Source organism: Megalops cyprinoides, chromosome 17, assembly GCF_013368585.1.
Source record: "Megalops cyprinoides isolate fMegCyp1 chromosome 17, fMegCyp1.pri, whole genome shotgun sequence".
Taxonomy (NCBI): Eukaryota; Metazoa; Chordata; class Actinopteri; order Elopiformes; family Megalopidae; genus Megalops; species Megalops cyprinoides.
Genome location: NC_050599.1, coordinates 2,892,837 through 2,909,664, shown reverse-complemented (window position 1 = coordinate 2,909,664; position 16,828 = coordinate 2,892,837). Strand labels below are relative to the sequence as shown.

At 48.2% G+C, this 16,828-nt stretch overlaps 1 protein-coding gene across 1 annotated transcript in view; it reads right to left on the bottom strand.

Moving 5' to 3' along the window:
* Window positions 1–360: 360 nt before the first annotated feature.
* Window positions 361–16,828, bottom strand: part of LOC118792729 (unconventional myosin-VI-like) — a 69,034-nt gene continuing 52,566 nt past the window's right edge. Inside the window, exons 26-36 of the mRNA XM_036550635.1 lie at window positions 16,044–16,252; window positions 14,484–14,562; window positions 12,092–12,252; window positions 11,604–11,642; window positions 11,125–11,160; window positions 9,826–9,864; window positions 8,260–8,363; window positions 6,724–6,855; window positions 5,757–5,783; window positions 3,613–3,831; window positions 361–2,647 (exon numbers count right to left, since the gene is read on the bottom strand). Coding sequence (XP_036406528.1) covers window positions 2,448–2,647; window positions 3,613–3,831; window positions 5,757–5,783; window positions 6,724–6,855; window positions 8,260–8,363; window positions 9,826–9,864; window positions 11,125–11,160; window positions 11,604–11,642; window positions 12,092–12,252; window positions 14,484–14,562; window positions 16,044–16,252 — 1,245 coding nt within the window. The 3' untranslated portion in view covers window positions 361–2,447. The remainder of the gene's footprint in view (window positions 2,648–3,612; window positions 3,832–5,756; window positions 5,784–6,723; window positions 6,856–8,259; window positions 8,364–9,825; window positions 9,865–11,124; window positions 11,161–11,603; window positions 11,643–12,091; window positions 12,253–14,483; window positions 14,563–16,043; window positions 16,253–16,828) is intronic.

Here is a 16,828-nt window from a genome sequence, read left to right as displayed (position 1 = left end):
CTAAGTGTAGAAATAACAAAACGTTACAGAATTCCTCAGACAGTATGAGTCTTATTATTTTTATATCATTTCCAAACAGGATGCAATACCCCCTGGCCATTGGCATCGTATCTGGAGGAGATGGTGAATGCGGAGAGTTCCAAACCTTGGCACTCCGACATGCACAATGCATCTGGTATCAAACATTTGTGTCAGTGTGAGGTGGAGGAAAAGGACACCAAGCTGTACATGGAATGTGTTTATTTTTCACATCAGTTAGAAATCAGCAATTAGAAAACGCACAAGGGTGAAAAAAAAAACCATTCAATCGGAGCTGTGATTGTGCGCTCTGTCTTACCACGGCCCCGCCACAATCAACCTTAATTTTACACCGTCCGTGTTCAGGGGATATCCAGGAGACTCCCGGGAGCAATCACTCTGGTGCTCAAATCATTCAGAAATAATCAGGTGGGGCACTAAGAGATGCCTCTGACGCAGGCCTGGGAGAGGAGACCAAACAATCCCGTCACCCACACGGTGCCCTGCAGCAGACAAACGGAGCGGTCACAAGCAAGCTGGCCTGGAGGAGGCGGTCCCAGCCTGGCACGAGATTGTCTCACACACACACTCGGTGTTCTTAAAAAGCCTTGCTTGTCTCCATTCCGCTTTGTTGCAGTTAAGATATTGCTATGTTTTACAGGGGGTATAAACATGCTTGCACGTGGAGATGTTCGTTTGTTGAGATGCTAATGTCTTCACCACCCCCATCCTCTTAAATCACCAACATAGTAATTGTTTCCTCAAAAAATACATCCTGAAAATTACATAGAAATTACATACATTCTTTCTGTAAATATATATAAGATATCCTGTATATATATCATGTAAAAATAGGAGGACAGTGAGGAGAGGGAAGACACCCTGCATATTCTAATAAGCTTTTTGATGTTCCTCTGTCCAGCTCAGAGCAGCTATCTGTAGCTCGCAACACTCCTTTCAAACTTCAATCACAACAGACTTGCATGCAATCTGTGTAATATTCTTGGTCCAAATGTATATCTGTCTACAAATATACAGTCACTCTTACACTGCATCACATACAGCACACTTTCTTACCAATTTCAGTATCAAGATTATTCACTATTGAGTCTATCTGAGGCAGTACAAAACGTTTTATGATTTTAGACATCACATATCTTTCTTGAATTATTGCATCATTTTATAAATCTCATTTTTAAACATCAGTATTTGGAAACTCCAAGCCTTATTGGTAAGTAACAAAGAATTAGTTTACAGATATGCTAAGGTCACCGGTAGAGAAAGGCCTTCTGAAAGCCGATAGACTTGAGTGGAGTCACTGCATAACCAGGGGTGAACTGGGGCCGTTGGCTGCCTCCTTCTGTGTTCATCGGATCAACGGTCAAAGAGAAACATACAACAGAAGGACAATGGGGAGAAAAAGGAACGGCAATGAAATTAAGTTACATTCAGTTTTAAACGTACTAGCAGTAGTAGTTACTTGGGTAAAAAAAAAAAAATCACAAGGAAAACATCTTTTCCCACAAATGGAAGCACTGCCATACTTTGCTCACCCTGCCTACCGCAGTGGCACATGATGGAGGCGGTCAAGTTCAGTGAAATTTAGTCACGTGACCAAGTGCATCTATCTGACTGTCTTCAGGCATGCACATCTATCATTGTGAGTCCTCGGAGGTACCTGCAGAGAGTGTGTGTGTGTGTGTGTGTGTCTCTGTCAGGAATTTGAAAAATACAACACTTAGTTCATTCTTCTTCACCCCTGATCATTTCAAGTTTTACACCCTGAAAATTTTTGTGCAAATTTTGTCCCATAAAACTGAAGGCGTACGTAATGTAAATGGCAAAGTTTCCGCCGGCATTCAGTGACATTGACGGTTGAGGAGGTCTGATGAAGAAAGAAATCATTATTGGACTTTCTGCATATACATGTAGCATTAATAATAGTATAACAATAGAGTGTGAGACAGTTTAACGATTGAACACTATCAATATGGATATCTATCGTTTATTCCTTTTTAACAGGTTTATTTTGGAGAAGCAGCTTTGAGATTCTTCCTATGCTCAGCAGTTACCTTGTCAAAAAGGAGTTCTTAAGGCATCTCAGTTAAGGGTAGAGCAAGATTAAAGCAAAGATCAGATTTGCATTGAAATACAAAATCCTGAAAAGGTCTAGCTAGCTGACTGACTTTCCCGTGCAGATTCACAGCAAAATAAAATAAAATTTAAAAAATCCAAAAAAAAAAAAAAAAAAACTAAAAAGTCAAAAACTAAACAAAAACTAAAACAAAAAAAGGACAAAAATGAACAAAAAAACCTGTTCATTTACAAGGTTGGATGCCCCCAGTCGGAAACGGATGTTTTTTTAAATGCCCTCTCGGACGGGGAGTGCACTCTTCCCTTTGCTCCGGCGGGACGTGGCGGGCGGCACTCTATCTGAGCATGTTCTGCAGCATGGCGGTGGCGTAGGTGGGCCGCGCCTGCCTGCTCTCGATGGCGCTCCTCAGGTACTGGATCCCGCCGCAGCGCTCCCAGATCTCCTCGAACTGGCGGGGCAGGATCTCCGCCCCCCGCTTCCGCGTCAGGCCCGTCTCCTCCAGGCTCAGCTCACACATCTCCATGTCGTCTTTCCCTGCAGAACGACGGACAGACAGACGGACAGACAGGCCTGAGACGGGGACAGCAGGAGGAAAGGAGCTGGAACAGCGACACCTTGGCAACAGTGCAGCATAGTGCTTAAGGAGCAGGACTCCTAACTGAAAGGTTGCCGGGTTCAATTCCCCGCAGGGACACTGCTACTGCACCCTTGGGCAAGGTACTCAACTTACAATTGCCTCAGTAAATATCAAGCTGTATAAATGATACTGTAAAAACCTGCAACTGATGTAAATCGCTCTGGATAAAAGCATCTAAGAAATGCCAATAATGGGAAAGAAAAAAAAAAAAAACCTGGGCAAAGAGTGTGCCTCCTAGTGGCAGAGACAGAGTGGAACGGGGGAAACGCTCTAGCCAGGACTGGAAAGACTGGTACAGTTCCATGTGCATGTTAATTTGCATTTTTGCATGTTGTGGAAACATTATGGCTACAGTACCTAACGATCACCAGCTGAGTTGGATTTAACATCTAACCAATAGCCACAGAAATGCTGGACGTCTGAACAGGTCATTTCTGAGGCTGTACAGAGAGCACAAAGGGAGCGTGGGTGTCAATCACACTGTTTACATTACCAAAGTGAGAAAAATTGAGCAGGTGCGAAATGATCAAGTAACAGCTGAATCTGGAGGCTGAGGTGACTTCCACTTACAACGGCTGGTTTGGTAATTAGCATATAATTCTGCAGTGTGATCATGTCTGTTGGCCTGGGGAGTGATGGAAAATAAATTTGGCAGGCTCAGTACAACCTTCACGGTACACAGCCTGGATCCTTAAATAAATCTGTACCAAACAGGCCGGTGGAAGCCTGAGTGAAACCAAACTCCCTGATCTCTCTGGCACAGGTGGGTACCCATCACCCAGAGAGTGCCCAGCTCGGCATCCACCGCCCGGGGGATGCCCAGGCTGGTACCTATCACCCAGAGAGTGCCCAGGACACTGACCTGCCACCAGAAGGATGGGCTGCTTGTCTGGGTGGAGCTCCATCTGCCGGGCGATCCAGGGCCCGTCGAAGTGGGCGTACCACCAGCCCTTCTTCTTGTTCTGCGGGTCCTTGTACTGGTCGCCGGGGCGGACAAAGGGAATTCGGAAGTAGCGCTGCAGCCGGTTCATGGCGATCTCGTGGTGCCGGGCCGGCACGGGCGGGGCGGGGTGCTGTTGGGCTGCCATGGGGGACAGGGTTGTTAGACTAGCCTTAACGCTGTCAGTCATCCTCTCCCTGTACTGTGGCGCTAACGTGCTAACGTGCTAACGCCAGTCTGTTTCTCTAGCGCAGGCATGGCGGAAAGAAAGCCCGTGTCAAAGACCCTGAGAAATTTACACTAATGCAACAGTGTTCTGTGCCACACGAGTCCATGCTGGCTCTACACTGAAAACACAGGGCAGTGATTTTACAGGACACACCTAAATCCTACATCATTCAGCCCAAAACCACTGTAGGGATGATCAAAAGTAAGGCAACAGATGAAGAAAAAAATAAAATAAAATAAAAATGGAAGTTTGGAAATTAAAAGAGAGGCCCCTCCTCAAAGTACACCAAAGGAAGCAGGGGCGGGGGGTTGGAGGGCCACCTTGTCCCAGCTTTGCCAACATGTCAAGGTGACCCACTTCAAATCTCACTGCAGCAAAGGAGCCTCTCACACCCTGCGCCAACAAAACAGACCCCTGTGAGCGCATCCAGAACCCTCGCACCCAGACACGGGGGGCAGGAAACAGGGTGCGTTACATTAGCGGGGTACAAAAAGTGCCCCCCTCCCTCATTCAGAGCTTTCCTCTACCTCAGATGCACCAATCCAACGGGAAAAAGGAAAACCCCTAACAAGCTAACTAACAATTTCAGTATTGTTTGAGTGTATTAATATTGGCATATTAATACAGTCAGATTTTTTAGTTATAGTGTCTGTCACTGGTTAATGTTCTTGCATACCAGGATAACAATAGGTTGCTGTTTTCCCCAAAACTAGGTTGGACAAGTTACACCTCATAAACGAAAAAAAGCAAATGAGGGGGGGTTGATGCACTCGAAATTTGAACAGGAAGCATAAAAAAAAGAAATTATGTCAGGCACATCAACACGAGAGCATTGCTAATTTGGCATTTCTGATTAAAAAAAAATATTAATATAATCAAAATATATACACTGTAATCAGCATGTGTGCATGAATGATTTAGCAAATCCCTGTCTTTCTGCCTGGGTGGAAATCAAATTGCCAGCCTTCCCTTACAATCAGCAGGTGAATTTGTTAGGTTATTGCGCTCTCATAAATCTACAGTAATAAGACAGTCTCCTGCAGCCGAATGAAATTTAGACAAATCGCTCTGTTTGCCTTACGCCTCCGACTCCGCGCAACCTGATCATGTCTGAATCAAAGTCAGCCACAACGGTTCAGTCGCTTGAAGACGTCTCCTCATTTGTCTTCATTCTACGGCAACATGCTTTGAGGTGACCAGACTAACAGGAGACACCTTGCTCATCACACGAAATGCACACGCATGCACTGCCCATAAACACCTTCCGTTGGTCTATGTGGCTAATCCTCTCACCCCCAAAAGGGAAAGTGGCATCGGTATTGCTCTGTGCTTCTCAAAGGGGTTCAAACTGCTGTTGTATCCTTCATAAGGGACTTGGCCTGAATTGCTTTGGTAAAGACCCAAGTGTATAAATGGATAATATGAAAAATACAGCCACCCTGGCTGAGGGGGTCTTTTTTTAAGCACAGAAATTAAGTAAATGTAACACAATTCCACAGGGTAACCGCTTCACAAAGAAACCACGTCGGCGCAATCCGGCGGGACAAACGTGTAATTAAGGTTGACTCTTGCATTTAAAGTCCCTCAGAAAGAAAATAATCATTTAAAAAAAAAAAAAAAGAAACAGAACAGGAGCCCTAGTGGAGAGAAGCACAGCGGCGTTTGGCTGCAGTTATGTTTGAAGGGGCACAGCAGAGCCTTAACGCAGGCCTGAGGGGAGGGGGGGGTCTACAGCAGCCGGCCCAGAGCACAAGCAGGTCTCTCCTTTCAGCCCAGCGTTAGTGAAAGGGGGGGTTTAGCGCTGCAGTTAGTCACTACACTCTCAGTCACCACTTACATGCTGTATTCATGAGAGGTGCAACATCTGAAAACAAACATGCCAAGTTACTCAGGTCAAACAGTGCATTCGTGCAAAGTACAATATTCAGTGCATCCCTAGCAGTGTAAAAAAACGAATACTGAAAAAGCATAACGAATGGCTACATTCATCACAATCAAATACATTCATTTCATATAAGAAACATTACATCGTAAGGAGATCTGGATAAATTATACAGTGGAAAAAAAACACATTAACACCTAAACTGTTTAAGAAAAAAAAAACTATGATGAAGTGATGAAACAATTAGTACAAATATATTCCAATGAATGTCATTGTCTGAATGTCTTCAAACCTTCAGACTCCCAATGGCTCTGAAGTGGCTCAGACAGTAAAAGATGCTTGTGTCATGTGCAGACTGAGCCCTAGGGCCCAGGGTTTGAAACTGGCTGTGTCTCCTGGGTGCCTACGAGTTACTCAGATAGCACCAGGAAGGTGCACCAATCCTGTGACAGTGTTTGCCTCCTGGTGCATTGTGGGACTTGTAGTGCGAGAAACAGTCGCAGTGTTGTCACTGTGCATGCAGAGTGATACGGAAATGCCCAATTAGAGGACACAGCACAGAAACCCAGCAGCGTGGCAGTAAAGCCCACCCTGCAGGAGGGGGCTCTGGGTAAGACTAAACACAGGGAGATTACAGATTAAGTCCTGGGGCAAAACAACCAGGTGTTTTTTTCCCCACTTCTCTTCTCTACTCATTTTTTTATGGCTCATGTCCACGTGTGGCTTTGTCATGCTCCACAGAAGGAGCAGCAAAATGGTGCATTAAAAGATCAACTATAGTATTTCTGCAGTCCTTGTGCCTCACACATTTCCTCCCTCTCACTCCTCTTTGTCAGACATGCACCTCTCCCCCAATGCTCCGGGGTACGCTGGGACTCCCTAAAAGGAAGGCGATTTGGAGGGCGACTGACATGCCACTTACCGTAGTCTGTGACCGATTTGGGGGCCCTCTGCTCGGTCTCTGTGTTACGCTTCTTGTTCTTTGACTTCCAGGCGTGGTAGACCTTCAGGCGGCGGTGAAACTCCTCCCGGCAGGCCGCCAGCAGCTCGATGTCTGCACAGGAAGTCAACAGTCGGATTAGCAGCGGAGAGTCGCACGCAAAAAAAAAAAAACACCAGACACACAGAGGTCACATCCGATTGGACTGATACGGGTGAGAAAAACAGGGCATAGCAGAGAATCCTGAATTTAAAATGAAATCAATGTACACCACATGAAAAACACTTAAGTATTACTTGACCTACTCATCCTTCTACCATGTACAAACAGACAACGTACTATACAAATACGACAATAAAATTAATCCGGCACAGGTGGAATTAATTTCAGTAAGGAGATATATTGGACTTTCCACTTTAACTCACTTCATTTGAGAAAGCACCTTGGTGAATTTCCTTAATGGTGGTTTCTTATGGGGTGGCAGTGTAGCATTGGTAGCGGTAAGAAGCAGGGCTTTCAACTAAAAGGTTGCTGGTTCGATTCCCCGCAGGGGCACTGCTGTTGTAGCCGTGGGCAAGGTACTTATCCCACAATTGCCTCAGTAAATATCCAGCTGTATAAATGGATAACATGTAAAACACTGTAACCCGTGAAAGTTGCTCTGGATAGGAGCGACTGCTGAATGCCAGTAATGTAACGCAACGCAACAAAATGCTTGCAGTCCCCCAATGCTGATACTTTACTCTGTGATTTACACATTAATCAGGCTCAGCCAGGTGTCAGAATTACAGCCCATATTTTCAGAGCAGGAGGATGGCACACGTTTTTCCCTGGATGTGGCCACTGGGGTCCATCAGCCAGCAATTGCTGTGATTGCTTAGACAAACAAAGAGCTTGGGTAAATGTTTTACGCTTTTCAGCGGGCGTGTCTGACAGAGAGAGAGAGACCAGACGACTCCATCTGTCACCGGAGAAGGACTGATGCCACGCGAGCTGTAAACCAACAAAGGCCACGAGATTTTTAACTGGCATATTAATTGCGTCTTTGTCACGGAGGGTTTCCCAGTCTGGAGTTTTGCTTTGTCCAATTAAGTTTCCAGTTCTGTGCATCAGCACGGATCGCTGCTTTTGTCTGGGACGAACAGACAGCTACAGTCAATGGAGGCCGTTCTCTGACGCCACCGCACAGCAGAGAAAGGTGGCGGAGCTGTGAATGTTTGATCTGCAGCAGGTTTGAAAAGCGTGTGATGCTTTCACGCTGGCTGCGTTTCGAACAAAAGGACGGCGCGGTCGCTCACGAGCTTCGGCGTTAATTAAAGAAGTGAATGAAACGCGCCTGATGATGAGGAGGACTGTTTTTATCCCCTAGGCATCACCATCACAGAGGCGTGAGACATCATTAGAAACGCAACGGTGTGTGTCCGCTACGCTCTGCGCGTGGGATCTCTCTGCGCTCTGACGCTGGGTTCAGGGTTCAGGGTTCAGGGTTCGGGGTTCGGTGCAGTGACGGGTTCTTACCGCAGGAGGTGTTGATGGCGTCTCGCAGCTCGGCATACTTCCACTTACTCAGCTCGTACTTCTTAGCACCGGCGGCAGCCTTGGTGGCCTGCACCTGCGGACCCCTGGAGTCATGCCAGGGAAGTGGACACAAGGAGGGGTGGGGGTTAGCGAGGGGCTGCAAGCTAACAGGAAGGCCCTGGAGGGTTACCGCTGGAACACAGGGGAGACTCCGCGTGGGGAAGGACATCCAAGAGGCTTTAGCACAGCGATACGTGCTAAAGCGCAGTTCTGAACCACAAAGGAAAGATCAGCAGGTGCGTTTCTGTTTCACCCTTTTATAAATTCACAGGGGTAAAAACCGTCTGATAATGCAGGTAACATATCACGAGACACAAGGAAAACACAGGAATAATGTGTGTTCTCTGAAACAGCAGTGAGAAGGACATTAAAATTAATAAAACTTAACAACAGCAATTAGAAAACAGCGAGTACAAACAATGGGTCGGGTGGGGCCAGATAAGGAAAAGTACGTCAAATGATGATTATGAGGATGATGATGATGATGCAGAATTAAGAAATCACCAAGGATCTGACTGATGGAAATACGTGTGGAATAATCTAACCGAAAATGTTTTATTTTTTTTTCCCCCTCGTCACCTGCAGCTGTGTAAGTCCACAACGCCCTTGGATCACGTTGCAGCCCGCCTCTGCAGAAGCAAAACGCCTAATTCAATCAACTCTGGGATTTGCCCCTTTTAGAAGAATCTGCGGAGCTTGGGGGCGGGGTTTGTGTCATGTCAGGCCGCCCACACTAATCCTATTGGCTGACTTAGCCTTTCCTTTAGGGGACCTGCCTCACAGCCGTGGCAGCTATTCCGAGCTCGCCGGCACCACACGGTGCCAACGCCCTTCTGCCTCCGTTTCCAATGCGCGCGGATCTTCGGGGGCCGGTGGGAGGCGGTTTGAGGCAATTACTCACCGAGATACTGCCGGTGCGCTGGGATTAACTGCTCTGACCCAAAAAACCCACCATTCACTCACAATTATGTGTTTATGGGCTAACGAGCTCTGATTGAGTGCGCGGTACTCAGAATTAGCTTTATCTGACACGGACCACTCTTATCTATCTTTATATAACGGGACGGCGTTCCAATATATCTTTTAATCGATGCCACTTTGAATAGCTTGAATAGCAGATGCAAACGATTAAATCCGAGGGACCACTGGTGAGGCAAAAGATTTGAGATTCTAAGAACGCCTATCACAAATCAGCACTGAAGATGTTCCAGGTATGCCGAGGGGAAGCCCCACCCACACAAAGCTCTTCAAGTGATTGGTTCAGGCTGCAAGTGGGTGGTACCCACTCGCACACACACCATACATGTAATATCCAATTCACAGCACAGTGAAATCTTGTACACAATTATGAAAATTACATTAGTGAATTAGGAGGTCTGTAGGCATGCACATCTTCATATTGGGATGTATAATTGTTCTGTTCATTTTACATTTTGTAGATTTATGCGATTTTGGAAATTCCGTTTGATTGAGCTGGACCGGGTAAACCAGCTTGACTCCACCCACCTAGCCAGAAGTTCAGACATTTCCTTGGCCATTTCCTCCCTAAAAGGACAGGATAATTCCAGCACACAACAGTTAGAACGTCAGTCAACCGAATCACCCACACACCCTCTCTGATAAACCAATGAACCAAAATCATCTACACTAATTATGATCTCAGACCTGCTGCCATCCCAGCAAACACATTCCATTCTAATAATATTTCTGCAACGTTGCAGAAACGCTGACATAAGGTTGTGAGGAGGTCACGAAGTGAATGGCAGTCACCATGTTGTCTGACCTGGGTCGACATTGTGACAATGACCCACACATAGTTTAATAAACTGGCTCACTGCACCTCCATGCTGGAGGTCATTTAAAGGGTGAGGAAGTGGAGCAGGAAATGGGTGTGGTCAATGACAGCCGAGCCTGCTGATTGGAGCAGGCATTGGGTGAGTGGAACCACCATCTTGTGGACAACAGCACAGCACAGCCTGGGCCCTGGAGCAAAGAGTCCGCTTGGATTCACAGAGAAGATACTCCAGGAGAACCGCAGGGGGTTTGAAGAACAGACTGTCACTCACAGACCTCCACTCACAGGAGGCATTCTGCCAACTGTGCTCTAATTAAAGGAAGTCTGCCTCTGCGATCCACACACTCTCTGGAGGAGCTCAGTCTATCAGTATCTGTAGTAACGTTGGTGACTGCACCACATGGTTTCTTTCCTACACTCCACCAAAACTGATCCAGCATGCATCCGTGCATCTCAAACAGGAAATTATCTCAAGAACTGCATTATGCTAAATAATAATGCAACCCTACATGAAGCGACCAAAAGCAATACATTTCAGGGGCTACCGATCTCACTATAGAAATTCGTCCTTTCTCCAATCCACAGTCTTATATTTTCAATGTGCCTGTTTGGACCTTTTAGAAGCGCATCTAGTTTAATGCTGTTGCAGTGTGATGGTAAAAGAGAGCAGTTGTTAGAACAAAGAATTAGAGAGTAAACTTCAGTTTTAGTTCCCTTGATGTAACATATTATCTGTATTAAACAAAGAGATTCATCAGCCTCCGTAAATGAAGGCAGGATATGAAGCGTCTGTGTGCACTGATTCTCTAAGCCAGCGTATCTTAAGTCTCAAAAAAGAATTTATATGGAAGGAGCTGCTGGCAATTTGAACAGTGATTCCCCTCCTTCTTCCTCAATCTAGCTCTAAAAAAGTACTTTATACTCTGTGCAAATATATGTCAAACTGCCAAATCTATGTAAAAGTCACATTATTATTATTGTAAAACTATGAAAGTAAAACCGGGACATACATTGTCAAGGGCTTGGCCTTTTGAGGTCTGCTAGCACTGTAAACAGAAAATAGAGGGTTAAACTCCATAACCATGACACCAGATGAATCAGTGAGGTTGATCAAAAACTGGGAAAGGTGATTCCTTTTGCTTGGCCTGATTCAGTGAGCGAATGATCAACCATGTTGTTTTGTTTTGAGCAATCTGAAACTATGACATACTGTACTGATTCTCTGGCATATTCATTCATGCCTGTTCATACCATTCATTCATCCTGGACGGTTTGATTTTTAAACTGATGAATCGCAAATTTACTAATTTGTTTGTTTAAAAAAAAAAAAAAAGAAGAATTAGTATGTTGTTAATCAGCGAATTACAGTGGTAATCACGATGTGAGGTGGCAAGAGGTTTTGGTGAGAGATTGCTACAGAATGCAGGACTGAGGGGAGGTGATTGTGTGCAGGGATTTGCTGGGATCCAGGGGTTAGTGTATGTCTTACTTCACACTCTCTGGGAACCCAACACCTGAAGTTCCGTTACTGGGAGAAGAGAAAGAGAGAGAGAGAGAGTCAGAGGTTACACAGCAACGCGGAAGAGAAAAGCTTCTGTCCCGGCTCAATGAAGACAGGCAAACAGCTTCACTAAATGCGTCTCCGAGGACTCGTGTCCAGCACTCCTCTGACTGACAGCAGTGGTACCAGCCCCTCTCCTCTGATCCTGCTCTTAAGCCCGGGCTGATGTCAGCGATGGGAAGGATCTATGGCACCTTAAAGACAGCAATTAATCCAGGATCCGAGCATCAATGTGACCTGTGCTAGAATGCTCTGCTAGCGCACCAACAATGAGTCGCCAGGACTCTCCGTGTCCTTCCTGATGTTCCCACAGAGTGCTCTTCCGTCTCTGGGGGTGTGTTTTTGGATGAAAGTACATGCATGAAAATGCAGGAGTTTGGTGCAAATTTGGCCTGAGGTGGGCGTGGCCGTGTTACCTGCGCAGGCCTGTGTCCACCTGCGTCTCCTCGGCGATGAGCTCGGCCTCGCTCTGCGCGATCCTCATGGCCAGCTCGCGGTCCCTCCTCTCCTGCTCTAGCACGGCCTGCCGCTGCGCCTCCTCCTCCCGCTCCGCCTCCAGCTGCATCTCCATCTCAGCCTGCGAGGGACACAGCAGCACCACGTCACACACGCGCGCGCACACACACACACACACACACACACACACACACACACACGCGCACACACACGCGCACACACACGCACACGCGCACACACACACGCGCACACACACACACACACACACACACACACACACACACACGCGCACACACACGCGCACACACACGCGCACACACACGCGCACACACGCGCGCACACACGCGCACACACACGCGCACACACACACACACACACACACACACGCGCGCGCGCACACACACACACACACACACACACGCACACACACACACGCTACAGAAACAGCAGCGCCCCTGGCTGTGGGGGAAGTGTGTGGGGAGAGCCCAGGGACTCCTGCTGACCTTGTTTCCTCTGTCACGCTGTGTAGGACCCCCCCTTCCTTTACTCTCGGTAATGAGGAGGGAAGGCAGGCGTGTGGCAGGGACAGGGTGATGGACGACCCCAGGGCCTCTCCGGCCTCCCCTACAACGCCTCACAAGCCATCTCTACTCTCACACACGCGTCTGACTTACTGAAGGGCAAAGGAAATTCAGTTTTGAGGACAGGCTAAAACTCCACTGCAATGAGTCTTACTTTGGTTTGAACATTCCTCCTGTTCCTTCCTGTGTCAGAATACGCTCTGGAACACAGGCTCAGAGTGCTCTAAAGCTCAGGCTCACCAGCGCTTGGGCATATCGCTGGCACCATATAATGGGGAATCAGACATTCTTGACAATCACATTATCTAAAACCCTAACATCAAATACTACACTTTCTTTCGTACACATGCAAATCAAACTCACAGCTAGCTGGCCAGGTTAAGGGACAGTCCGAACCGATCTGCTTTACTCCCCCCTGGGCACCATACATTCTCCAAAAACACGGAGAGAGGCGGGGGGAGGGGGGTGTTTGGGGTGGCGATGGCAGTCTGTGTGTCAGGAGCCTCTGAGGTCACGATGAGGCTACAGGTATCATAGCCTAATACGACTTATTAGGAGGGCCCTAATGAGCCTGTGGTCTGTGGGTGACCGTTTACTGAGCAAGATCCAGGCGGTCAGTGAGAAAAACAGCTTTCCCTAACACTGTCCGGGGTCAGGGACCAAGCCTATTTAAGCTTTCACAACTAGGACATCATTTGGTTCCAACTGGAGGAGTTTTTGGTGGAGACTGAGATTAGGACGGGGGCGAGGGAGGATTCGGTTCGCTGAGAGTGCCGGCGACTCTTCCTCAGGTGCCAGCAGCTAATGAAAGCAACTGAGGCGGGAGCAGGGGTGGACTCTGACGCGAAATCATGACGGACAGGCAAAGTCTGTGCGGTGCGTTCCAGCCCTTAAACATAGCCCGGCTCACGGACACGGGTACGAGTCGGCTGTGCCAAAAAAGGCTAAGGACATGCTGTTTGCAGTTCCCTTTAAAGGGCACAAGCTTGCTCCAGGCTTCGGCTCTAAGGCCTGAGACTTTATCAGAGCCTTTCACCTCTCCAGGTAGCCCTCAGGGCAGGCCAGGATAAATTTCGGCCAAAAATAATTTTGAGAACACAACCTATCCACCCTGCCTTTGCCAGTATAAAACAGAGTGAGTGCTGGTTACCAGCCAGGCAGATGAGGGTTTGTGTGTGAGAGAAAGAGAGAGGGAAAGAAAAAGGGAGAGGAGAGAGAGAGACTGAAAGAGATGGAGAGAAACAGAGAGGAGTACAGGAGCATAAGAGTAGGCATATCAGGAGTGTGGGGAGAGACAGGTGAGAGCGGGAGAAAGTCAACATGAGCTCTTACTTAATCTATCAGGCGTGTGTGTGCTGGAGAACTTGTCAGAGATATGACCACTTGGTCACCACAGGAGATGAGAGAGAGAGAGAGAGAGAGAGAGAGAGAAAGTGAGAGAGAGGTAGAGAAAGGGAGAATGACTTTCACTTCACAGGAAGAGGGCCATGTTCTCTTTTGGGGGGGGGTGAGGGTGGGGGCGTGTGTGTGTGTGCGTGGAGATTAACGAAGGTGTCCCGCTCACAGCTGAGCAGGCTGTCAGAATCCTGGGCAGGAATAGAGCACAGATTAGTGTTCCTGGCAGCCCGGCTGCTCGCCCTGTGACGGAGAGAAGCAGAGGATGCTGGGAAACACCGGAGCCCTCTAAGCAGGGATGGCTCAGGGAGGCTTAGCCCAACGGGCAAGAGAGGAGCGGGAGCTCGGAAAAAAACGCCCGTAAGCGGACACCCACCTGCAGCCGCTTCTCCTCTTCCTCTCTCCTCTTCCTCTCCTCTTCCTCCTGCTTCCTCTTCAGCTCCATCTCCGCTTTCCTGCAGGAGGAAATTGGGAGGATGGGGAGGGCAGGGGGGCGGGGGGGGCAGGGGGGTTACAGGCAGTGAGGCGAGTGGAGTCAGGTGACATACAGGTGATCAATAAAACGGGGCTCTTGCCGATCAATAACGTGAACGCGGCAATGGGTCCACCCTGCAAAATCCTGAAGGCAGCTCCACTTCCCAGCCCTGAGCAAGGTCACACTGACTGTAAGACCGCTAATGTCTTTTTAAAGCGGCGCATTGCAGTTACGGCACAGGCCAGAGCCCGGATCATGCCTGCCCCGGTCCACACAGCCTGGGGGTGTAAATCGCTCAGGGCTGTATTTTCAGAGAGCCTGTGAAGTGTCCCGTTTAGCGCAGTTTAACCCACGCTACAGGGATTAGCGCACAGACGACTACCCCTGGGGGGTCCTCCCACAGGGCTCCGCCCCCGGCACCGCCTCCAGCATCATCCCAGCCAATCCCCTTGGCGGACTGGGGAGCGCAGGAAGATGATCATTTGTCACAGGTTAAAGCAGGGGCCTCCACCTTTAAAGTCTAACACCGTCAGCACAGCTTTTAAATGCGAGTAAAGCACAAAGGTGTGAGTGCTACGCTTACGCTGGAGTTGCTGCGCTGAATCACTAACATCTCCAAACAGTGCACACGTCCCTTCTAAAAAGCAAAGGATCGCCACCAACATTCATCTCAAAACGCCTTCTTCTGTCCCGTGACGAACGCGTTTATCTTGACTGTAAACAGGCATTTAAGCGAGTAGTTGCAGCGCGTTCTGACACATCTTACAGCTCACGTTCCCATGACACAAACGCCAGCAGCAGCCCCTCCCTGGGTGACAGAGGAGGGGGGGAACGGAAAACTAAAATGATGGAGGAGACCCGTGAAGCCTGCTGTAGAAGATGCGGAGTGCGTGGGGAAATCAGGAAAGGAGGGAAATTTGTAAATTGCGATAGAAGGGGAAAACAATTGAGTAAAGCAATCACAACCGCGCAGCCCTCAGGGGGACGATGTTTGCATCCATGAATCATGTCCTCCTCTAAATGGCATCTTCCCCTCTCCCTGCGGCCGGGCGCTGTTTGTTTGTCTGTCAGTATAGACCCATGTTGCATGCATGAATTCTGAGCCAACCATTAGCGGAGCTGACGTGAATTTATATTGCCTGTTGCGGAAAATGCGGAACTTAACATCCGCACTGAAATAATTGCTTTTTGTTTGCGGTTCTGTAACTCTGTAAATGTGCTCTCAGCAATCCACACTTATCGTGACGTCAGTCAATGCCAGAACTGTTTCATATATTATATTATTGTCATTGTCAACCGTTGTGTTGAAAAAACAATGTCTGTGAAGGAGCCAATTCCACGGCCTCCGCCCCAGGCTACAGATCTGACTGCAGTGAGTTCAACGGCGGCCGTTTGGATTGCGTTTTGTGAAACTCATGCCCTCTCCGTGACCCCCGTGACCCCCCCCCGCCCCTCACTCACAGACGCCGCTCCTCTTCCTCCTGCTTGCGTCTCTGCTCCTCCTCCTCGCGCCTCCTCCTCTCCTTCTCCATCTCCTCCTGGATGCGGCGCAGACGCTCCCGCTCCTCCTCCTCCTGCTTCTTCTTCTGCATGGCCGCCAGCAGCTGCTCAGAGCGCTTCACCAGCGCCTGGTGCTCGTGGTCGATGTCGATGCGTGACATCACTGTGCTCTGGGGACGGGGCGGGGCCACATACACACACAGACACACACATGTGACTGGGGTCAAGGGTCAGGGCTTCTGCATACCTGCACATAGATGCCCATGTCCTCCAACCCCCCCCCCCCCCCCCCCCCCAACAAGAGGCCTTCTGAGTTTCTACAGTACGTCAGAATAATACAGATACAATACATGTGTCACATAATACAGCCTCCTCAGGACAGTCCTTTTTAGTGATAGGTATGAATCCTTATACGTAAAAGACGGTATACAGTAACAAGTTTGTGGCTGAATTCTGCAGAGACAAAGATACTCTTCATTTATATACTAGCACGTACAGCATTTAGAAATTCTTTTTCATGAAATTCATTTAAAGGAAGGAAAAGTTCCAGCCTCCACATATCACTTGCAGTCCTTCCTCACTAGTTAAGACTCCTCAGTAGTCATGAGTCTTCTCTAGGTGCTTCCTGAGATGCTGGAGACTTGCAGAGAGAGCAGAGAGTTCCCTCTGTGAAGATCACCTCCCTGGCCGGACTCATGGATATTCATGGACCAGCAGGCCTGGAATGCACCTCTATCTCTAATGAT